Genomic DNA, 24,632 nt, shown 5'->3' on the forward strand with positions numbered 1-24,632 from the left:
GTCCATAAAAATAAACTAAAGGTTGAATGAAGCATTCAAATGAGTTCTTTGCCAGGTTATCTGCAAGCACAAGACTCTACTGTCATGTTAGGATAAACCTTAAGCACTACATTCTTATTTTCATCAAAGAATAAGATGCTGAGTGAGGACATCTTTTCTGGCACACAGCAAGGCTCAGGAATCCCAGGAACAACCCCTACGGCTCTCACTATGCTCTGGATGGTAGCATGATTTGATGGTTTCAAAGACTAGAAAAAGAAACAAGAGAACATGTTAGGTGGAATGGCTTTTCAGCTCCTTATCACACAAAATGCCCTATATAATAAATTTGTTTCAATGATTTAGTAAAACCCTGACATCATTGTATACCAGCCCAACCTCTGTTTCCCACCATCCCAAAGTACTAGTCATTTTCTAAGAACCTGCTATGTACATTTTGTAAATACCACCTCCAATCTTTAACAAAAGCCCCATTTCTTACATTTTGCAGACTCAAAAAGCTTAAATGACCTGTATAAAGTCAAATAGCTTGTAAGTGGTAAGAATTTGAACCCAGTTCTTTCAGCAGAAATTATTTAACTTCAAAGAACTTAATCCACAACCATAAAATCAATATATCATTGATATTTTCAACAATAGGATTGCAACCAAAAAAATTTGGGGAGGTTGTTGTTCTTGACCCTACGTTAATCATAAAGAACCCTAACAAATAACTCTATTTAACAGACATACCTTATTGCCACTGCTATAGTGATATTTATGCATTGTTGTCAAAATAAAACAGAGGAGCATTGATTTCTTTAATAGTTACCAGGAGGATTATTTGGATGGTGATTATTTCATTAGTGTAATTATTCAAGTGCAAATTGAAGTTAAAAAAGACCACAACATTGGCCACTGGGGGTCACTGTTGCTCCACAGTTTTAGACTTGGTAGAGTTGTGTTCTTAGGAACAGACCATGTCCTGTGGGAATAAACTAGAAGGTCTAAGGTTATCCCATGGATGTTAGACATTTGACCAATGAAGCCTGGGTTAAATCTCTTCCCCTGGAAAACGCCAAATGAGACCATTAACATCCATGTGAAACATGTGGTTTTATTTAGAAAGCCCCATACAGCTCTGCTCTAACTAAAAGCATTAAAGGGAGGAGTCAATTTTGCAAGCCCAGACTGTTAGGTCCTGCCAGGATGGCCAGCACACCTCCATAAGAGATGCCACAAAGCAAATTTGCTTTGTGTCATCGCACCTTTCAATTTCAATGTTAAAAAAAAAAAATCCATACATTTGACTTCAACTTATTTGGAATAAATACAAATAATTAAAATATTAGTCTTAATGACAGGCAACTGCTTTTACTCTTTTTTCCTAGAGACTCCAAGCACTTCTCCCCATGGTCTCCTTTGGGTTGGTGAAACTAGTTTTGTTTCAATCATATTTAAAAACAGAAATTTGGGCACTAGGAATGTAGCTCAGTGGTAGTATGCTTGCCTAGCATGTGTGAGGCCCTGGGTTTGATTCCCAGCAACACACACACACACACACACACACACACACACACACACACGGGGGGGTGGGGGTGGGAAGGAGCAGAGAGACTTCTGATAATTTGCTAACCATAAAGGCAGGAATAGGATTTAAACCAAAATTCTCACTGTATAATTTCAAGATTTTGAGCCATATTTCTTACCACTTGGAGGAACCCCTGCCCCAGTGAACTGGGATTTTAAATTCAAACTCCTAACTCTAACATGGGAAACTCAGACAAGTTAAAAATTTAAGGCTACATAAAAGTCAAAGGTGAAGAAAATAATACTGAAAATTGGCATATTGTGGGGAAATAAAAATAATTCCTTGTGGCAGAAACAGGGAAAATTTGCTTTGTGTCATCGCATCTTTCAATTTCAATGTAAAAAAAAAAAAAATCCATACATTTGACTTCAACTTATTTGGAATAAATACAAATAATTAAAATATTAGTCTTAATGACAGGCAACTGCTTTTACTCTTTCTTCCTAGAGACTTCAAGTATAAGTTTAAAAGAGTAGTCAAGTTTGAATTAATGAGCTTTGACTGATTGCAAAGCCTGGTTTCATCCCTTAAGTGGAAAAAAAAAAAAAAAAAAAAAAAGTCCAAGCTGTTCTACTCTGCATATTGGGTGCCCTGCATCATCAATAAAATATGTGAGCCTCACCCAAATTGTAACCAGCATTGAACCTTAGATGTCAAGAGGCTTTACTTGTTATCTTAGCAGTATCAGTAATTTCTAAAAAGAACCTTTACAGCCGTACAATTTTCTCTATTGATTTAAAGTTATTCTGAAGACTCAATCATCCATGAACCCCCATAAGACTTTTAAAACCAGATTTTCTAACATAATTCTATTATTGTTAAGGTCTAACCACTCACAATATTTACATTTCATACAAAGTTGATCTAATTAATTAGCCTTTGGGCAATAAATACTGCTGCACATTGCTGTCCTCAGTGCCTACAACACTGTATACTCTGGACGCTGAAGAAATATTTGGTAAATAGATGAAATACTTAGAGGGAACAGCATACCCTCCACTTTACCTATTTTTGTGGGGGTGGAAATCCCACAACAAAAATGAAAGGTTCAGGGCTGGGGTCATGGCTCAGTGGTAGAGCGCTTGCCTAGCATATGGGAGGCACTGGGTTTGATCCTCAGCACCATATAAAAAATAAATAAAGGTATTATGTCCATCTACAACTAAAAATATTTTTTTTTAAAAAATCAAAGATTCTGTGCAAATGACCTACCAGAGATACAGAAAATATTCATGGGTGTTTCCCAGGAAAATTCCTATCCTATTTCCCCCCTTAAACTCCAACTCAGAAATGATGGAGTCAGAAACTGTGAGTATATGAGTAGTCTCTAGTGAGCTCACTGGAATTCAGCACAAGCCATTGATGGTGGGTTAGTGTTTTCTTATCAGGAACCTCTCAGATTACTAGGGAGTTTCCCATTTTTTCTCACTATGGAATCTTCTGATCAAGCTGCCCTTACCAGGAATAATTATGTCATGCACAAATGATCCATGTTGCAATTTTCTGGTGTGAAGCATGTTTCCAGTGCACAGTTTTTGTTTCTGAGTTCAAACTGTGTTTCTCATGACTCTCTTTACTGAACTTAAGAAATATTTCAGTCATAAATGCAAACCTGTGCTCTTTCCCTCACCAGGCTCTCTTTTAAATGAGGGTGAAGCATGTCTTCAACATCGGTTTAGATAATTTTTTGCTAAGGAAACTCAGTACATCATAATTCAATGTTTTTAGTGCTCATCTTCATGACCAGAGATTAGAATTGGAAAATTCAGGAAATTCACTGAGGATGTATGGTTTTAAACTAATTAATGTGAATTTCTTTATATAGGATATTTGGTGCAAAGTATTTGGATTATTTGCTGCCTAATTCTGTCTTTGCTATTCCTAGTTGTTTTGCATAATTCCTTGCAAAAGTAACTTCATTTCTCTAATCCTTGTTGGTTTCTTGGCTCTCTGTCAACAACAATGGCTCAATCATTTTCATTTGAAATTTCTGTTTTCCATCTCTGCTAAGGTGGTGAGGGAGGCAAAGAACTTGGCCTTGGCTATGTGGGTATTTTTCATCTCATGGCAGAATTCCAAGAATCTCTCCCTGGGAGAACAGACTGACTGTAAGGGCTAGAAATCTGAAAAATTCAAATTGCCCTGTCTGTGAATGAAATCTACAGTGGTCAGGGCTGCACCTGCCCAGCTGTGTGTGATGTCCTCAAGTTGAATATGATTACAAATACATTAGCAGGGGCGAGTATGTCATCGGCTACGAGCCTTCATTCCTGACCTGGGCCATGAGGTTTTGCTCTATACTCTTCCAGACCAGCCCACATGGGTGTGAGGGCCCAGAAACTATCTAATTGGAATCAGTGAAAGGGCAAAGCCTGGAATTTGGGAAAGGCAGAGCACAGCTGTTCTGAATTATAGAGCAGGTTGTCGACTTTAGCAGACGAAGAGACCCGCCATATAGAGAAGGTTTTTGCTCAGGAAGCCTGAAAAGAAGGGCAGCTGAGCAGTTTGGCCTGGGAGAACTTTTCTTTGGGTCAAAATGAATATCTAATGTCTAAAGATTCTCTGGTGCCTCGATTACTGCACGTGTCATGCTGACCTAGTTATAGCTCCTCGTTTTGTTCTGCTGGTCAGGCCACTTTGCTATTTAAGTAGTTCACTCTGGTTGCCATATTAGACACTGTGCTGACAAGGGTGTGCTCGCCCCTTGCCTCCTCCTTCAGCTTCATGTTTCCCATCCCTTGGTTACTGTACCACTGGAAGACTTAAAGGGAACAACTAGAAAGCTTTAAAAGTTAAGCAGATCCATACAAGGTGACGAGAGATTGAGGACTCTTTGTAACAGCCAAACTTCCACTCTCCACTTGGCAGGAGGAAATCTCAAGCTCAGAGAGAAAGCTCCACACTTATCCCTGTTATGTCTCCCTAGAGCTCTGATGCCATGCCAAGTTTGGACAAATATTATGATGAGTCCAATTGCTGCAATGGATGTTCTCCTCATTCTACTACTCTCCAAAGGAACCTCACTGGAAGAGCTCACAGGCTGTTAAACCCGCAGGGAGAATCCTATTTTCAACCTTGTGATATTTGAAAATGAACTAGAAACATAAAACTTTTTCTTGCTTTACAACTTTTATTTTCTTGCTCCCTTTCCCTATCTAGTCTTTTTTCAGCTGCTCACACTTAATTTCCTATTCTCCTCAGACTCTACAAGGGCCATTAATAATAACGTCAATAGCAAATATTTATTGAACACCTACTGCATGCAAGTTACTCTACTATTTCATTTTCCCCTTGTTTTGTTATGAAGTATTATTATACTATTGGAGGGGTTACTGTGGATTGAACTCAGGGGCACTAGACCACTGGGCCACATCCCCAGCTCTACTTTGTATTTTATTTAGAGACAGAGTCTCAATGAGTTGCTTAGCACCTCCCTTTTGCTGAGGCTGGCTTTTAACCCACAATCCTCCTGCCTCAATCTCCCAAGCTGCTGGGATTATAGGCGTGTGCCACTGTAACTGGCTCTTATAACTATTTTAACCCATTTCAAAGATGATAAACTAACAAGAAGAGAGATTGAGTAACTTATCCAAAGAACCATAGTTGGTAAGTGGTAGAATCAAGATTCAAACCAAAAGCATTTGATAATCAATGTCACTACTCCAAGTACAATTTGTGAATCAGCAGCGTTAGTATCACCTTGAAGTGTGTTAGATGTGCAGAGTCATGGGCTCTATCCCCAAACTCACTGGATCAGGCATACATATCAACAAACACCAGGCAGTTTGCAGGCACATTAAGGTTTAAGAAGTCCTGGATGATCAAGCATGTGTATTTAATTATTCTGCTATATTGCCATACTTTTCTCCTTAAATTTGTTTCTTTTCTTAACTTATCCCTTATTAGCTTTTAAATTATAATTCTTTAGATCACTGAGGACCATGGTGAAGCTCTTCCGGAGCAATAGCAGTTTTATGAAGAGTAAAAGCAGATGGCACCAACAGGAGAGACAGTGAGTGAGGAACAGTGGTGGAAGACTGGAGGCTAAGCCACTTATCCAGTGAGAGGATGAAAGCAAACTAACAGAACATCTCCACATTAGTATGGCTTTCTGGAACCTGTCAGGAGGGAAGAGAAAAACTTCTTTTCTGGGTCACCCAAATGAAATTACATCTTATGAGAATGAGAAAGATTATGTAGAAAACCCCCAGCCCACCTAAAATCAGTCATCCTGAATTTATCAATAGAGGAATCCATTCTCATCTCTGGGGACAAGTCACAAGCCACAAGCCACAGTGTATAATAGAGTCTTCTCTGCCTGTGGCCTTGTGCCATCTTTGTTGTGTTTCCGAATGTCATCCCTGGTGAATGAGTTCTGTCTGATCAGTGAAATGTACTTTATGAATCTTTAGAGAATATAAGGCTCTTTTTATCACTGTAAGTATAGATAATACTTACTTTGTGTTGGGTTTACAAAACTCAGTATCATTCAATATCCTTGGGAAAGATAAGATCTTGGAAAATGTGAAAAGCTGAGACATGGTAACATGAAAAACAGAATGTCAGTCAGCCCCTTTGTTTTTATGTATGTGGTACCCAACCATCACAGGACTAGAAACATAAAAATGCTACCATAAAGACTTACATGCAAAAATAAGTCACTTTTTGAGGTAAAGGGGCTTCTGTCCTCATTATTAAACTACAACAAAAATTGATAATTGATTCAAGCTTTGAAAAAAAGAACATACTTCTTCCTCTGAATTCTATTCCTTGAGTCACTTCTCATGGTTTAAGAGAGGTTCAAACTGTTTCAAGACAAGAATGAAAGCATGGCAACAAACTTAACTGAGCTTGGAGGGCACCACTCTAGTTCAATATTTATACTCTAGGTTGAAAGAGAACTTTCACTCAGACTTGCTATGCAAAAAGAGGTGGGCGTTGGAGAGACTTCTGAAAATATATTTGTCATGATACCGAGTAGTGATATGTTAAAACACAGCCCTGATTGAGTTTGGAAGAGTCAGGTAATTTCTGAGAGGTTAAAATAGGTCTTGGAAGAAGTTTACGAAGTCATCATATTCTATTTTGCCTTCCTTTTTGACATTTAGCAGAGAAGCAAATGAAATAAACATCTGGAAGATTTAATGAGGCCAGTTTACCTAGCCAAACCCTGATCCTAACCTCGGTGGGGACAACTCTTTTCATGAGTCATTACTTATCAAAAAAATGTTCTGCATCAGGGCATCAATCCCATTTGCTTCCATGATCTCCATGCATTCCCTGAATATTCCTCAAAAATCAGCTTCTACCACCTGGGGTTTGCTTATCATAGATAGGTATAGATGCATAACTAGTTGACTATGCACCATGTTTGGAACCAACACAAAAGACATTTTTACGGGTACATTTTTTCATATTTCCCATACCACTATTGACCTCATATTACTTTAACACCATTAAAGAGAAACCATGCATAACCATATTACCTATTACATAGGTACCTATTACCTAAAGGTCCAGATGGATTCAGTAAATGAAAACACACACCAACACTCATGCACATTCAACTTAGTGTGCTTTTCTACTCTGTGGAAAAAAAAGAAGAAAGAACAGGGCTAAAACAATGGCTACCTTTGGCATGGGGAACTGGCAGGCTCCAGAGCAATAATAAGCATCAAAAGACTTGGGGGAGATAATCCATTCACTCCAGCCAATATCAGCAAAGTCCACTTTAAGGTATCTCTTGGCACAATTTCGAGGTTCAACCCATTGCTTTCTTCTTGCCTTCTTCAAGGTCTGTTCATCAAACTGAAGTGTCTGGCTCTTTTGGTGAGGTCCTTTTCTCTGTTTCTTTTTGTTCTTACTCTTCTCAGGAGGCTGAGTCTGAAGGGTTTTGTAAGGCTTCCTCTCTTCCCATACTCCCTCCTCCTGGTACTGATACTCTGCCCCAGGAAGCTCATTGTTCTGCAGAGGCAACAAGATACCCGTAGAGCGTTTCTTCCTTCGTTCCATAGAAAGGGCAGCTCTGATGTGGCTATCCAGTTTGGGGACAGCTCCAGTGGGGAAATTCCAATGTCCCTGTAAGCTTGATACCACACTTTCTGGTTCAGAAATGGCAACATCATTGGCATACACCAAGATATAAGGCTCCAGAAAAGGTACCATCCTTTTTGGCAGTTGTTGTGCTTTGGAGGTCATGTTAAATCCTATTAGGAAGTCCTCGTTTTCCTTGGCCTTCTTCAAGAGCTGAGTGATATCTTTAGATAGCCAGGACATGATGTCTCGTTGAGATTTGGCTACATCTACTGACAGATGACCCAGGAGTTGGCTTTGGTTTAGGTTAGCTTTGAGGCTCCATGCATAGAGTTCTATCTGTATGTGTTTCCTCTGAGCATGATGTGAGCATCCCTGGGGCACTGGACAATTCCAGCTGATGTTTACTAGCTCTCCAATATAGAAATACAGTGTGGCAAACAAAATGTTTTCAGACTTGGTTAGAGAAGTCAGATTAAAAATATGTAGTCCCTTGCTTTTAAGGTCTCCTAGGAATAAAAAAAAAAAGAGAGAGAAAGAGTAAACAGAATAAGACCTCAATCATGTGAAAAAATTAATTCAAAATAAATCAGAGCCCTAAATATATGTGCTAAAAGCCATAAAATTCTTCAAAGAAAACACAGGAGTAATTCTTCCTGATCTTGAATTTGACATTGAATTATTAGATATGACACTCAAAGTGCAAACAACAAAAGAAAAAATAGACATATCAATAAAATAAATTTATAAATCAGATAAATGGAAATTCATCAAAATTAGTAACTTGTGCATCAAGTGACATAAGCAAGTGAGAAGACAATCTTCAGAATGTTAACCATATATCTGATAAATCCAGTATCCAGAACACAGTACATAAATGACAGTTATAACTCAACAACGGTTATAATGCCTTATAATGCCATAATAAACCCACAAAACATGAGCAAAGGACTTGAATAGATACATCTCCAAAGAAGATATACTAATGGCCAACAGGCAGATAAAAAGATTCTCAAAAACATTAGTCATTAAGGAAATAGAAATCAAAAGCACAATGATGTACTAGTTGATACATACTAGTATGACTATAACAAATCAACCCCAAAACACCAGAAAGTTAGTGAGGATGTGGAGAAATTGCAACTCTTTCACCTTGTCAGTAGGGAGGCAAAATGGTTTAGTCGATATGGAACACAATTTGATAGTTTTCCCAAAATTTAACATAGAATTTTCATATGCTCCAGCAATTACTCCTAGACATATGCCCCCAAAATTGAAGATAGGCACTCAAATGAGTATCTGATTATAGCAGCACTATTCACAATAGCTAAAAGGTGGGAACCGCTCAAGAGATCATCAGTGGATGAATGGATAAACAAAGTGTGGCATATCTAAAAGATACAATATTACCGTCATGAAAGAGAACAAATACCAATACATGTCACAATGTAAATGGACCTTGAAACATATAATGCTAAATGAAAGAAACCACATGCTAAAGGTCACAAGTTGTTTCATTTCATTTTCATGATATATCCAGAATAGTTAAGTCCATAGAGACTAAAGTGGTAGGTGTTTGCCAGGGGCTGGAGCAAGGGCAGACTAAGGAGAAACTCCTTAAGAAGTTTGAAATCATAGAGATATTTTGGAACTAGATGGAGTTAGTGTTTGCACAACATTTTGAAGGTATCAATTGCCACTTTATTGATTTCTTAAATAGTTAATTTCCTATTTTGTGAATTTTACCTCAATTTGTTTTTAAAAAAGAAAATATAAACCAAAAAATTTATGCAACCCCTTTCCTTTGGAGGATTCTGGTGGGAGTGGGAGTAAACAGGAGTAATTTTAAAAGCCAGAAAAAAGTTTAAAGTAAAGATTAGCTAGTTTTATGACTTGCTCTTTCCTTTACTGAAGCATCATAAATGTGTGAAAATTATAACAGCAGTAAACTTAGTGTGGGGGATGGGGTGGGGCAGAGCATTCTAGAGATGACCAAGATCTGAATTTATACATTTGGCAAAGTATTCTAATAGCCTCCTATATGAGGCACACATGGCCTAATGGTTATAAGCACAGGGTTTAGAATTAGACTCACCTTGACTTACGTACTGGTTCAGTCACTTAATTAACTGGGGGAGCTAATGTTCTCATTCATTAAATGGAGATAATTTCTACTTCCATGTCATCAGAATTAAATAACTGTAAAGCATTTCATAAAGGCTCTAGGTAAGTGTTTCTTAAATAAAAATTGTCAGTGTAATTAATGCCAGGATTCACAGTATTATGGGCACTTTATCTCCTACCTGCCTCACAAAATGTAGGGTGCAGGATATGGGTTGAATATGCAGGGTGAAATATCTCAATATTCAGAAAATATATCCAAAAATGAGAAACCATTCAAAGTGCTTTTAAAAAATTTTCTGGTACACTTTGTCTGAACTTGAACATTCCTTAAATTTAAAAGTTAAATTTCTAGATAGCTTAACAAAAAAGATTGAAATTGTTTGATTGTACTTCTAGTTCTTCAAATCCAGAAACAAAAGACAGTGAGAGGGAAGGAGATTGATTTTCAAGGGCAGAACATGGTTCCTTCTAACAAGTTACTGGTAAGGCTGAGGTTAAAGAATGTCCAGTCCTGGGATTGGTCACCAAAGTCCAGGCTTTCCTTCATGCACTTGTTCCATATACATACTTGTTTCAGAAACACACGCAATCATGGAATTATGTTCTTGATCAAAAACATGTTTCTGTAAAAACAAAACATTTTTATAAAGATGTGGAAACTTAAAATGAGTTCACTGAGTCCCCAAGCACAGGGGAAGTGCAATGGGAAACACATTTTATTCATTTTTAACATTGTGTGAAGCAAAAGGAGGAAACTGCCATTTGTGCACATTTGTATAATCCATGACACCAGGATAATATTTTGCAGACCTTTATAACAAAGCCATGGCATCAGGGTTGTTCAGAGACTCTGACCTTAATTCATCCCAGTCACCATAATATATACTTTTACTCAAACTTTGTGTAGCAGATGGAAGTTTAAAATGGAAGAAGAGAAGTCACTCTGTTCTATGGCAATAGAATGACTGCCAAACAGACTAGCAGTGAATGAACTCTAAGGGACAGGGGTGGTAGGGTCTCACTGGGTAAATTAATCCTGCTCCTTTCCCCCACATTTTACTTCAAAATATTTCCTTCTTTCAAACAAGTTTCCCATCACCTTGTGACCTGCTGCTGGTAAGCCTCCACCACTGGGTCTAATCTTTAACATCTTCTCATAAAAAGTCTCAGAATCTGTCACACCACCTGGTCCCACCACTCTCATTCTAATTCATGGTATGATTTTGAAGTTTAAGCCCTGTGACCCAGTCCCAGGTCCACTACACCCAATAGGGGTTATTAGACAAATTACCTGAACAAAATCCCCGATTGCTCCTCTGTAAAATGAGTCCAGTAGTATCAACTGTGGAGTTGTCATGAGGGTTAATTGAATGAATGTAGGTAAAATGCACCTGGGAAAGACTCCCTAAATGCTAGCTAACTAGAACTGCACTGTCCAGTATGATAGTGACAGGCCACTTCAGTTCAAAGTGAAACATGCTGTACACATATAAAATACACACTGAATTTCAAAGACTTGTTATAAAAATAAATGGACATTACAGAAATATATTTTATATTGAGTATGTATTGAAATGACAATATTTGAGAATTTGGGGTTAAATGTAATACATTATTAAAATTAATTGCTTTAGTTACTTTTTGCCTTTTCAAATGTAGCTACTAAAATTTTAAAATTATATATGTGGTTTACATTTGTGGCTCATACTAAATCTCTACTGGATGGTGGTGGTCTAGAATAACCACTGGTTTTATAGTCATATGGCCCAAAAGGAAATTTTAAAAAGGTTTTATTTCCAAATGCAGTAAAGAATGAGGATTTTGCTCAACATAAATAAGCAAATAAAACAGTAAATTGGGCAAAAGCTTCCTTTCTTGAAATGCAACATTCTTTTTTTATGAAGGACATATTAGATAAAGAATCTTGGTGATTACTTTAAAATTTTCCCTCCAGCTGCAGTTAATCATTTCAATCTGCAATCGAAAGTCTAAGACCAACAAACTACTCTGTTCTAGAGCTAAATGGGCCTTATATCACAGAGATTATGTACATAGTTTCCACTGTATTATTTGTGTATTACACACATAAACATAATACAACCAGCAATGAATGAGAGACCAAAGCAAAATAAATGGTTTACTTTAACCAACATGAATTGAATACCCACCAGGTGCTAGAGCTGGGACTAGGTCATAGGGCTGCACAAACAGATGCTTCTATTCACACACCGTGGTGGGGGAGAGGATACATGAGCAAGGTACAGGTAGCTCTACCACTTTAACACTAGCTGTCCAAGGTGTTAATGATCTTGGAACAGAAAAGGAAGCAATTAACTTTGTCCAGAGAGGGGACAGAGGACACATGGGGAAAAGGTGACCTTTGAACCAGACTTTAAAGATGAAGGCAGAAGGGAATATTGGGAAGGGGAAGGAAGGAAGAACACATTACAGCAGTGTACAGCTGTTGTTACAGCAGCTAGGGATCTGGAAGCTTTTCCATGAGGACTGTTGGCATGTTTTAAATAGAAACTATAAGAATACTTCAAATTATCCTAGTTATTTGAAATCCTAGCAAACATCTAAACCTGCCAAGTTCAGACAAGAAATGGCCAATTCACATCTAGCTTCTAACCAAAGATGTTAAGTTACGCCCAGCACTTGATGTCTTTGCTCTTGTCATTTCTACCCAGCCAGAGGAAAGTTCTCTCTCTGCCTGTTCCAAATTCCTGCTCTCCTCTCTCTTCTCTTAAAAATAAACTTGAAGTAGCCACTCTTCTATAAATCATTCCTTCTCTGATCCATGCTTACTTTTTGTCTTCTCTGATCTTAGGTTATTTAATTTCTGTAGAAGTCAATGCTCTTTCCTCAAAGCAACCAAACATTTAGAGAGCGTTTACAATAGACAAATATGGCACTAAGACAGGTGCATGGAATTCAGCAAGCTGGGTACCACCAATAATTAAGAATGAGGTAAATGCCTCCCTGCTATAGAGACACGTGGTAATAACATTCATTCAATGGCTTTCATGTATTTTACATTTTTTTTAGATTTTTATATTAATCTACCTTTTCAAATAAGCATCTTCCTGTACTTAATAATGGTAATTTTGCATTAGAGTTCTCTCTCTTCTCCCATCAATTACTGCCCAGATTTATCTATGCACACCGATAACTAAGTTTAAATATCAGAGAAAGGAAAATGCCTTAATGTTCATCTTTTTCTATTCATTTGAAGTATTCAGATATTTATTTAGAATGACTGAATGAAAAATCAGGTACATTTTCTGACTAATAAAAAATGGATAATAATGATAATAATATTTAAAAAGATGGGCTTCATGATATAAGTAGTTTATGTATTATTTTTAGGCTGTGGATAGTATTTGAATACAAGAAATACTAATTATATGCTATACCAATCTAAATATATCTAGAGCAGCGTGCCCAGTTCTGGGTGTTCTCATCTTAACTAATTTACATACGTCAAAAACAACTAGGGAAGTAACCACAATGTTTAAGGGTCTAGAAACCCCTAAGTTTGAGTTGAATAAACAAGAATAAGTGACCAGGAGGAGGGAAATGGTTTAGCAAAGACGTAAGAATTATTGCCAATTATCGGAGGGGCTCCAGAGGGATCAGGGTTTTCAGTGATCTCTCTAGTGTCAAAGAGGAGAATAAACCAAAGGTTACAGTTGAAAGGAGGACAAATCCAGGCCAATGTAAGTCATGAGTTTTGATTGTTTGACTCAACTTGGTGAGACTGGGAAAAAGTCCAGACTATTACAGGAGGATTCCCCTACGGTAGGATGCGGTGTGGAAGGTGAGATTCAGAACCGCTCAGCTCCCTTGCATTAACAAGGGGGTGTTTGCAGATCTTCCCCAAGAAATATTTGTGATGCCAAAATATAGCTACCAATAGGTGGTGCTATTTTCTTACTGTTTGTTGGCACTAGAACAAGCCCAATTTTCTTTCTGGGAAGATATCTACTGCAATTTAGTTAAGGTTTGCCACTGGCATTATAATCTTATGTCCTGAATTTTCAGAGTCATAATACCTGAGAATTGAAAGTCAGGTGAGTTTCTAAACAAGCCACATTCTCTGTTGCTTGTTGGATCTCTGCACCTGCTGCTTCTCTGTAGAATGCCTTTTCCTAACCCTTTCCAACTTGATAATCCGGATTTGTTTTTTAAGGTGAAGCAAAGGCACCACCTCCAGAGGCAGGGTGGTCTTGACGATCTACTCCCTTGATTAGGATCCTGCCTCTATTATTTTAATACCATGTTGCTTCTTTCTAAAACCATAAAAACAGTTCAAAGATGAGGTCCCTATTTTACATTCTTCAGTCCCTAGCACAGGTCCTAACCCTTGAACAATATTCAGTAAATGCTTCTTTTATGAATAAGCAGATTTAGTTCAACCTATGCATTACAGAAATGTAAAAATGAAAAACCACAGAAGTTAGTCAGCTGGTTACAAATGATTTCAGAGAGGAACCCAGGTCATCTTCTACCTATGTAGATTTATGTAAGGAGTTTGTTAAATAAAGGTAGATTTATTTCTGTTTTTATCTGAAAACAGAGCACCTGCACCTGATGAGGGTTAGGATCAGCTTGGGCAGCTGGGATTTGTCCTGAGGACTCAGGACTGGCCATGCTATGCAAAAGTTCAGCTTCTCTCCAAGAGTAGCTAAGGCGGTGTCCAGGGAGTGGTGAGGGGAAGTTCACCTTCGTGCTGGCCCACACAGAATGAATTCAAAAGGAATTAGAACATACAATGGAAAGCTTTCTATGTAAAGTCTGATTTTAAAGCAAATAGATTAAATGAAATCTTGATGATTAGTTAAATCCCCAGGAAGCAGGGAAAACATTTTAGTCATACAGAAAATATGTAGCTAAGAACAATTCCTTACCACCCCCCACCCCAACTCCTTTGTCCAAAGTTTAGCTGCTAGAACTGCCAGGCATGCCTAGGACAAGGTTACATATACCCTATACCCACAGCCACTGACTGAATATTTGCTCTGGATTTCTTAGCCAAGGCTGCAGTTTCTCTCTGCTACCATCCACTTTCAGGAGGAGACAGGATGGAAAGGTCACAATTTTTTTTTTTTTTTTTTTTTTTTTTTTTTTTGCAGAGTCTGAATCAAAATGTCTGAGTTTTATGAGAACTCAAAACAACCACTTTCTATGTCCAAAGTAAAAACCTGGCCAAAGATGATATAATGTATGTTTTTCTAGAAGAGTCAAATGCTCATTAATCAGTTTATCTGCTCTTAGCCTCTGCCTGGGGCATTCCTAGACTGTGAACTCTTGGAGGGCAGACTCGAGTCCTATAAATCCTTGAACTCCTAGTACTTCACACAGTCTGGAGCATGCACATCCTGAAATATGTGTGTATGTCTGTTTGTTGAATGAACAACTGTGCAAACTTACCAGATTCAAAAGTGTTTCCTTCTTAACACCAGAGTGGAAAAAACTTTCAAATAGGTTCAAGTTCCCTAAGTTGGCAAAAACCTTTCTTGAGTTGTTTCCTTTCAGTTCATTAGAGATGAAGCATTATTTGAACAGTTGTATATGAAGTTTAATACCATCATCATTTAATATATAAATGATAATATGCCTCATGGGAAATTCTTTTAAGGCAAGTTTGTTTTTAAAGGACACTTTGCCTGACTGACAGCCTCTCTACTATTTCTTCTTATTTCATCTCTTGAACACTGAATTCAACACAACTGAGTTTAAACTGTAGGTCAGACGTGCCAAGTCCTCAGAATACAACCATGAAATGAGATAGACTTCCTGGCCTCCAAGGACTTTCTTTGGAGGCCCCAACTCACATCACTCTTCTAGCAAATCTATTAGGTCACTGACTCTGCAGCTGTGAGTAAAGGGCAAGCAGTCTTGATTAACATACTTTGAAGCCTTCTTCAGGGCAAGAACTGTCATAAAGACAGCAATATACCTTGCAAAGCAAAAGAAGCTTACCATTATGTAAGTTAACAAACCATTTGTCCATGGAGATGCCCACTAAGGGCCAGATGAAAACAGGAATAGCACACTAATCAATCCTAGATTTCAAGTATTGGTTATGATACAAAATACTCAAAACTCTAGGGACAGAAGCTTAGAGCAATGTTTTTCAAATGTGGATCAGAATCACTCTGCTGGCATGTTAAAACACAGATTTCTAAACTCCACTCCAGAGTTGACTCTGAATTTTAGTGTGGGTTGGAGAATTTCAGACAAGATTCAAGGTGATTTTTATGCTGCTGATCCAGGGATCATACTATGACACTAACTAATTTCAAGAAATCTCCACAAAACAATGTAACCCTACCCCACTCAGCCCCTGGGGTCAGGAAAGACACAGTAACTTGTTGAAGGTAGGTTTGGGAAATCATAGATTGTTTTACAAAATGACTACCATCTCTTCATGTTTACATTATCACTGCAAACGAACACATAGAATCAACATTAGAGATGTGTTTAAGGCTTTGTGGGAAGCTAGAGGGAGCCAGTCTCTCAAAATATTAAGAATATGAAAAATACCTCCCTTATTTAGGGTTTCTAAACTTTTAATGTATCTTTCTATGTACTTTCTCAAATGGGTTTCACCATTTTTCTATGCAATAGACACAGTAGGTGGTGATTTAACCCACTTGACAGATAAAGAAGCTGATAATAGCAATATTCAAGGACTTTATCAATCAGCAGTTCAGCTAAGATTGGGATTTAAATCTCACAATGTTTAGCCTTGGGTAACAGAAAAATAAAACCTCTAATGATCTTTTTTCTACTTGAAAACCATTCGTCTTAGCCTACACCTACCTGTAACAATCACACTCAATCCAGTCTTTAGGATGAATTTCATGCAATTAAATTTTTAAAAATTAAAAGAAAAGTAAATAAGAGTGTGTTGGACCTCAGCTGCTTTAATTATACAATGAAAGTGCTGGATAAAGAACCTTGTATTTCTAAAGTTACTGGATATAATTATTACATAGAAGGTATATTTGACAGTACCTTATTTGGTAAAGCGGGATAATTTTGCCCAAACGCTTTCATTTATAGTGTTCCCAAACATAATCAAGGCATTTACTGTGCTTCTGTTAACAAAAGAAGATGAATCTTAAAGGAAGATCATTGAAGAAGTCAGTAAACACACCATGGTCATTTCACTTTATGATCTACATGCAGATGTTTTAGATAAAGAGAAATCCTTGTCTTTAAAAATATCACTACTGAAAGTTTGTGTTACCAGGGCACTTTATCTATGGCTTTATATGCCATATGCCAAGACATAGCTACTACTAACATGTGAATAGTAATTTTATTGGTTGCTAAATATATATGAGAAGTTTAGGCTTACACTTGTCACTTTCCATAGTTGGCATTATCCTGGTAAACCTGCGTCACTTGATACTATGTTGATATTTCCATTTAAAAATTCTATTTTCATGAATTTACAACATCATCATAAAAATTCACTCAACTGAAACTTGACGTAGGAAAAGCTCTGAGACTATTATCTGAGGTCAATTTCTTTCCACTACTACCACCAAAATAAAATTATCAAGATCACTGATTACTAGAATATGCACATTTTTTTCTTTTTCTTATTTGCTTCTTTCTTTCTTTTGGTACTGTGGATTGGACTCAGACACTTTACTACTGAGATAAATACCCAACCCTTTTTAGTTTTGAGTTTTAGTTAGGGTCTAACGAAGTTATTGAGGGTCTCTCTAAGTTGCTGAGGTTGGCCTTGAATTGGGGTCCTCCTGCCTCAGCCTGGTACAGGTGTGTACCACTGTGCCGTGCTCAGAAGGATATGCAAATTCAACAAATGGGAAAGCCATCTAAATTTTAGGAGAAAATTTCTGTCTTATATTGCAGCACAAAAATCCTGACTAGTTAATAGAACATATATGCCAAGTTGCTCAACAAGTTTGTGAGGATTCTTGGTAGGTATGATTTTATTGTATCATTAAATACACCTAATTCAGGGGATTTTATAAGGGATTTGATAGATGTCTTGAGTAAATATGTCTTTCATGAAGGTATTAATGATGGTAAAACATTAAAAAATATGTATAATCTCCAAATGTATTTTTCTGCATATAAAATAGCTTTTGTTTTAAAGCATAATACCTGCTGTGAAGCAATAGGTACTAATCATGAAGAAGAAGACAATAAAGGAAAATTCATAAAGAAAGAGGAAAAATAGAATTTGGTGACAGAGAGACTCTAAGATGACATTCAGAGAAATTTACAACATAAAAGCAGGAAGATGGTACAATGGCAATTTTACCCAAGTTCAAAAACTAGCAATATACATAAGTATCATGAGATAGGTATTGAATGGGAAATGAGAAAGTGTGCCACTCTTAAGGAGGCTTATTTGCATCTAAAGATCCCACAGCAAAGAAAACATCCCTTTTTCCAACTTGACCATGGAATTCAAAGTTATGTAGCACCTGTTAAGATCTTCTAGAGATCTCTTTTGTGAAATTTTCTCTTAGAAACTTAGATCAGACCAATAGAAATAATAGATTTTGAGATGAGCTGAGTATGTTTGGAAATTGTCTAGCAAATATATCATGATGCCCATTTGTGCTTCCATTGAAGGGGATGGACTTACTTTCTTCAATGACTCTTCCAAACACAAAATTCTACAATGAAAATACTTACAAGTAGTCTTGACATTTATGTGCCTATTTAATTATTGTAAAATTTGAACTCATTCAATTACTTGTGAACTTCTACTGCTTAGGTGAAATGTATATAAACCTCTTAATTACTTTTAATTATGCATATATTTTAACGTACAAATTTTGAGCAAATTATTTGCTTGCATGAATTATCTGCGTAGGTTTTTTTTTTTTTTCATTGACCTTCATGGTCTCTTGGTTTTTCCAAGTGTGTCTAACAGTACTACAAAGTTAAATTTGAATTAATTTTTATGCAATTCATTCTCTTTCTAACTTTCCATCTAGCATGGATAATCAAGAATTCATGGTATTATGGATTTTTAAATGTCAGAGATTATAAAGCTGTCTTGCCTATTACAGTAAAATCTTCATTAAAGGCTATCATGTATTCAAAGTGGTGTGTAATTCAAAGCAGCTGCACATCCAACTCCTCCACTTGTACTATTGTCTTTTAAATAAAAACATCAGATAAAGTACTCTTTAGTTTCAAGTCTTGTTTCTAAGTGCTGGGCATTTCAAGGTAAGTATATTTTGATAAAGAAATTATAGTCCTTTACCATTAAAAAAATGATGCTTTGTCCCTGGTCCACGTATTTTACAGAAACAGCTCCTATTGGAGTGATGATCATTTTATCATATACTATCTTTCCAAAGTCTTATATTTTCACCTTGCACTTCAGAAACATGTCAAAATCATGATTCTTCATTTTTAAAGTTTTTGGTTCCTAATAGGAAAGCATCTTCCTTTCCTCATTGAAGGAAATTATTCATTTGTGAATCTGGTTTACTTCAATATTGTTCTCTTTTATTCATGAAATATGTGAGGTTTTTTAAAAAGATAACGCATAACCAATGAAATGTAGACTTTTTGTACTTGTATATCACAGATAGTGATAGTTTCCTAATAAGAACATGTGTGCTTTAATTGGTTTTCCTGAAGAGGTCACATTTATGACTAAGAAAAATGAAATTAAGTTACTATGGGAATAATGAGAAAGTAAGGGACATAAATTATCTTGAAGGATCACGATAGAAGAAAACCTCATGTAAAATATCATTCTTTTATCCTGTGGTAGCCAAGGACAAACTTAAGTCAAGATTAAAACAAAGGTTAATTTAATATCCTTCTGTCTTCTTTCAAGATGATGTGTTTTATCAGGCCAAATGTCTCTGTCATCAATAATTTTGTAAATCACCTTTTACAAAGGGAAAGATAAAACCTCTCTTTGTGTAAACCCTTACACGTCACAAAAAAGCTTATAAGAGCTCCAAACTTACGGTTTTGGCACACCAGCTGCCTTGAGTTGAGGGAGGAGAACAGGGGTTAGCAGAAAGTGTATTTAGGATGGATGCCACCCACCATCAAGTAATGGTTTAAGTAGAAAGTAATCAGAGGGAGACCACAGCAGCTAAATTTCAACCAAAGATATTCTAGGTTTAGAACAATAAATAATTTTAATCAGGTATGTTCCAAAGAGCAAATAGGTCTCTAAGGCTATAACTCAGCCTGAATAAGCACTTGGAAAGTCTGCCGGATCAGCAGCCACTCCATGTGCACAGCACACCACCTGACTTTCCATTAAAATCTGGAACATCTTTGGGTACAGAGAAGCCCATATATTGTGAAACACTTTGAACTGGAAAACACATCTAATTTATTAATGCAGACAGCATCTTTCACCCACATCAGAACACAGGTCACAGGGTAAAGGGTGCCATGCAAATGCTGATATGGATGTATCGAGAGGGACACACACAAAAACCTTAGCACTTTCCTGGAGTCCTGCCTCGTGACAGCCAGAACTGCCTTATAATAAAGTCTTTTCAGTGTGCTAGTAACTAAACACTCTTGGAAGGGGTCCAACATGCACCACCTCTCCAGGAGTCTCCAACCAGGTAACATGACACTTAAGCTTCCACAAAAACCAATGTCTACTTATGATGAATAAGTCATTAAGACAAGTCTCTAGGATGCTAAAGGGATTACCCTTCTTATCAGGGCACACAGCCTTGTATATATTCTTCAAGCTGCAATTCATCATTTCAAGGGAATGTCTGGCATCTGCATCAGAGTTTATCATTTGATGCTGAAAGACCACAGTGAAGCTGATAAGGGATCCTGAAATTATAATGAACAGAATGATTTGAAGCCACAAAGTATATGGTGCCTGAGTTATTCAAATTCTTACATATAGTTCACCCAGCCTAAAGCAAAAAACTATACAGTGTGTGAATGAAACAAACTCATATTTCACCTCCAAACTTTAAGATTCATACTAAAAATGAAATTTGTCAATACAAAAACAAATATTTTTTGTCTCTCTAGTGTCTCAGTTTTTCCCTGGGCTTATAAACAAGGAAACAATTATCAAGGTAAGTTACTTGAGTATCTTCTGTATTGCCTCCTGCCTTGGCCACACAACTTCCTTCTAATCCTTGTTACTTCCACACTGCTCCTTCATTGAGTTCTGCCCCCAGAGATACACTAAAGTAAACCCATCATTCACTGGCATGGCTGGCTGTCAGGACAGCTTCCTCAAGCGGATGGGATGCTGTGGATAATGCAGGGCAGGTTTCTGTTTCCTTAGTGGTGGTCAGCTCCTTACAGGTCATGCTTATGGTTCTAAGAAGAAAGTAAAACCTGGTTCAGCTCAAGCTGTATCTAAAGATTTCTGCATTAGAAAGCATAATTCACATTTATTGTAAATGTCATCATGCCTATGAGCCCTAGAGTTTATTCACAGTTTCAACCTAGGACTTTCCTTGATGGATGTGTTAGTTTTCCTCTTTTCCAGGAGTCCTACATATCAAAGTTTGGGGAAATGTTTCAGTAGTGGCTCCGACAGAATTGATTGAGCACTGAGGCATAACCTCCTCTCTTGAAGATTCTTGGCTATTTTTTTTTTTTTTTTGATGGTTTCACTAAAACCAGCTTTGCAATCACGTTTCTCTTTACCATGAATGTAGTGAAGGAAAAAGCCTAGTTCATTCTCAAAGCATATAAACAGGGTCTGGAAACTTTCCTTCAAGTCATTAGCACAGGGAGGGAGGCAGTAAGCATGTAAGTTATTTGCTTCACCGCAGGGGCTAAGCGAAGAAACCTTGTTAAGCCATGAATTTCAGTCTGCAGTGATCTGTGTTGAAAAATGGGATGAGCAGATTTTCGTGGGCAGATTCAAAGAGGTGTTTAGGATCCAGTGCTGCTCCACTCCCCAACCCCCAACTCCTCCCAGGGTGGATGGTACAACCCCTATTTGCCCAGATGGGTTTTAAATAATCTAAACACTCAAGCACCTTGTTTTGTTTGGGTGTTTGTTACCAGGGATTATCAAGTAGAAAGTGGCAAATATAATAACACAGAGGGCGTGAGTTAAGAGCCGGTGCAAAATCTGGAGAAGCCACTACCTAAAAGGCGAGGAGAAGGCATCTAGTTCAAGTGTGTTTTCTCCCTGGGACCCTTTGGGCTGGTATAAAATGGCATCTGCTTCTGGGTAAACATGAGTCGAGCCTAGTCCCAGGGAATTATGGCTGACCAATTTAGGAATCAGCGGGGTAAGGTCCGGTAGAAGTACTCCACGCACTCAGAGCAGGAGGGCTCCGCTGAGCATGAAGTGTCGTCCACCCCCACACGCATTGCTCTAAGCTCTTCTCTCTACTTTTCCCCGCTCACTTGGGACTCTGAAACTGGGCTCATCTGGACCGCAGCTGGAGAAATGAGGAGTGTGACGGGACCGAGGGACCCAAAGGGCAAATGCGAAGGGCGGGGAAAGGTCCCTAGGTAGCACCACCAAGCCAAGGGCTGACAAGGAATCTGTGGGGGGTCCTGGGAGAAAGCCGCCGAGCTACACAGCAGGAAGAGGACTCCCCGAGCGCACTCACCTGCTGCTCCCGCACGAAAGCTGCGAACTGTGTTGCCTTCGCGCAGGGGCTGAGGGCGCAGGGGCTGCGAGCCTCGTTCTCGGGAGCCTGGCATCCGTGCCGCCTGGACTCTGCCACTGTCGCTGTACCTGTCATAGAGCCGCAGCATATGCTCCGACACCTTGTCATGAGGCTGCAACTCTGGGCCGGGGCCACTACCTGCCGAGAGGACTCCTGGCACAGCTTTGTGGAGCTCGGGCAAATGGTGCTTCTGTCTCTCTCCCTGCACCAGGCTCACGCCGAAGCAGCCCAGCCACAGGTAGAGCAGGATGCGCATCCCAGACATGGCTATGTCCGGGTGCCGCGCGTCCGCTCTCTGCATCGCTGGGAAACACTCCCAAGGCGTGAGGGGTCGGCGACAGAGCCGAGGATTGAACTTCTAAGCCGCTGCGGTAAGGGCGCTCAGAGCCCAGAGCACAGCTGGAACCGGACAGCTACAAGCCCCACTTTCTGCGCCGATTAAGCGCGGACCCGCAGGTGGGCTCTTCTTGGGCAGCACCAGGCGCAAGGCGCTGCAGGCGTTGTCTCCACTCCGACGTTGAGGAAGAGCTGTAGGTCGCTGCGTGTGTGGCCCGAGTGTTTTCAGGAGCTGTCTCTACCCTCCCTCCCCAGTTTATTTTCGGGAACACCCGGTCGAAGCGGCTGCGCTGGGGAAACGGACTAGAGGTGCCTTGGGCGCGTGCCGGAGCCGGGGTGGGCGCAGTGGTCCGGAGAGTGCTCACTAGCTCGCCTTTTCCAGTGACTGGAGGAGCCGCGGAGTCGCCAGTCCGAGTTTTGAGTGTACGAGTGTACGTGCGAGCTGTGTGTATGTGTGTGTGTGTGTGTGTGTGTGTGTGTGTGTGTGTGTGTGTGAGAGAGAGAGAGAGAGAGAGAGAGAGAGAGAGAGAGAGAGAGAGAGAGAGAGAGATCTGACTCCTTAACTTCGTTCCTTCTTCCTCTGGCTGATCTGCCAATTTTGCCCTCTCGTTCGCCCTAGTAGGCACTCGGACCTGGCAGTAGCCAGCAGAGAAGTGAGGAGGGAAGTAACCAGTGAACCAGCAGGGGGAGGGAAAGAAGAGGAAGTAGGGTGGGGGTGCCTGGGGAGAGGAGGGGGAAAGGAGGGAGAAGGTAGAGGAAGCAAAAGTAGGAGGGACTTTTTTTTTTTTTTTTTTTTTTTTTTTTTTTTTTTTTTTTTGAATCTCTTCAAGAGCAGTGGCCACATCCCCGCTAGCAAGAAGGCAGAGGAAAATAGAGTTTCTTCCTGGGTTTTTTTTCCCCCCCCCTTTTTAATCTTCTGACTCGGAACAAAATCGCGATGTGAATTCCACCCTCATTGCCTTTCCTGGGCCTCTAGTGACCAAAGCTTCTTCAGACCCTGCACCTGTGCCTCCTGGCCATAGTTACCTGTCATCCTGAGAGCTTCTCATGACAGCTCCCCTCTCCCGCTGAGAGCCTATCCATGCTAAAAACATGTAATTCACTGCAAACCCACCTTCACTCCTTATATCCCTTGGAGTGGTTTCCCTGCAGAATGGTGCAGTGGTGGTGAAACTCAGGGATCCTGGAAAAATCCTGGAGTACAAAGAGTGTTCATGGAGTTTCTAGCTTTGATATCCTTGTGAATTCTCTCTTTTTCTGGGCTGTAAATGGAGGTTAAACTACTATGCAAATGGATCATACCCTTGGCACTTGTTTTTTTTATGTTCCACCTGGGCTGTTTTCAAATAATTTTCAAGACAGACACCGTTTTACAGACTGGAAAACTAAGGCAAAATGATACAGTCGGTGGCAGCACTCAGCTCCAAAATCAGGGGGCCTGACTTTTGGACCCAGGCCCTTGATTGCCACACTATTAATAATGAAACTAGCATTTAAACTAAAATTTCAAGGTACAACTAGTGGATCTTATGTTCTTGTCCCCGTTCCTGGCCAGAAGCAATAAACCCTCCTTGTCTCTCTGTTCCCTCCATGGGGCCTTGGACTTCACTGAAAAGAAGATAGGCCCAGGCGTTACCTTGAGCCTCCAGAATCTCTGTTTCTTCTTTAATGGTGAATAACAGCACATTCCTTTCAGAGTTTTGTTTGGATGACATTAGAAAGCAGTGTTAAGTGACTGGCATGCTGACTAGCCTTTACTAGGGGCTCAATCCCTTTTTATCCCAAATTTATCCCAATTGCAGACTGTATTCTCCCCAGTCAGTCATTCTCATTCCCCTGTGGTTTGGATTTTGCCCTCAGCCACCCCAGGAACTGTTCTGCAGATAATAACACATGCTTCAAGTGTGTTTGAGAGGATTCAA

The 24,632-nt window shown here is 39.0% G+C and overlaps 1 protein-coding gene across 1 annotated transcript; it reads right to left on the bottom strand.

Annotated features, from left to right (window-relative positions):
- Nucleotides 1-6: 6 nt before the first annotated feature.
- Nucleotides 7-23,358, bottom strand: Bmp3 (bone morphogenetic protein 3). The gene is made up of 3 exons (XM_047566746.1): nucleotides 22,315-23,358; nucleotides 7,202-8,112; nucleotides 7-248 (listed from the first exon to the last, which is right to left on the bottom strand). Exons 1-3 carry the CDS (start codon nucleotides 22,673-22,675, stop codon nucleotides 57-59), a joined length of 1,464 nt encoding a protein of 487 aa, XP_047422702.1. The 5' UTR covers nucleotides 22,676-23,358; the 3' UTR covers nucleotides 7-56.
- Between the last annotated feature and the right edge of the window lie 1,274 nt (nucleotides 23,359-24,632).

This window comes from Sciurus carolinensis, chromosome 10 (genome assembly GCF_902686445.1).
Source record: "Sciurus carolinensis chromosome 10, mSciCar1.2, whole genome shotgun sequence".
In the NCBI taxonomy this organism is placed as follows: domain Eukaryota; kingdom Metazoa; phylum Chordata; class Mammalia; order Rodentia; family Sciuridae; genus Sciurus; species Sciurus carolinensis.

What these genes read in the sequence shown, in the direction of transcription:
- Bmp3 (XM_047566746.1), bottom strand. Translation starts at nt 22,675, where the DNA reads ATGCAGAGAGCGGACGCGCGGCACCCGGACATAGCCATGTCTGGGATG. An exon ending in CTTTCGTGCGGGAGCAGCAG is followed by an intron (nt 8,113 to 22,314) that starts GTGAGTGCGCTC and finishes TTTTATTCCTAG; the next exon opens with GAGACCTTAAAAGCAAGGGA. An exon ending in GCCAGTTCCCCATGCCAAAG is followed by an intron (nt 249 to 7,201) that starts GTAGCCATTGTT and finishes TTCTTTTTCTAG; the next exon opens with TCTTTGAAACCATCAAATCA.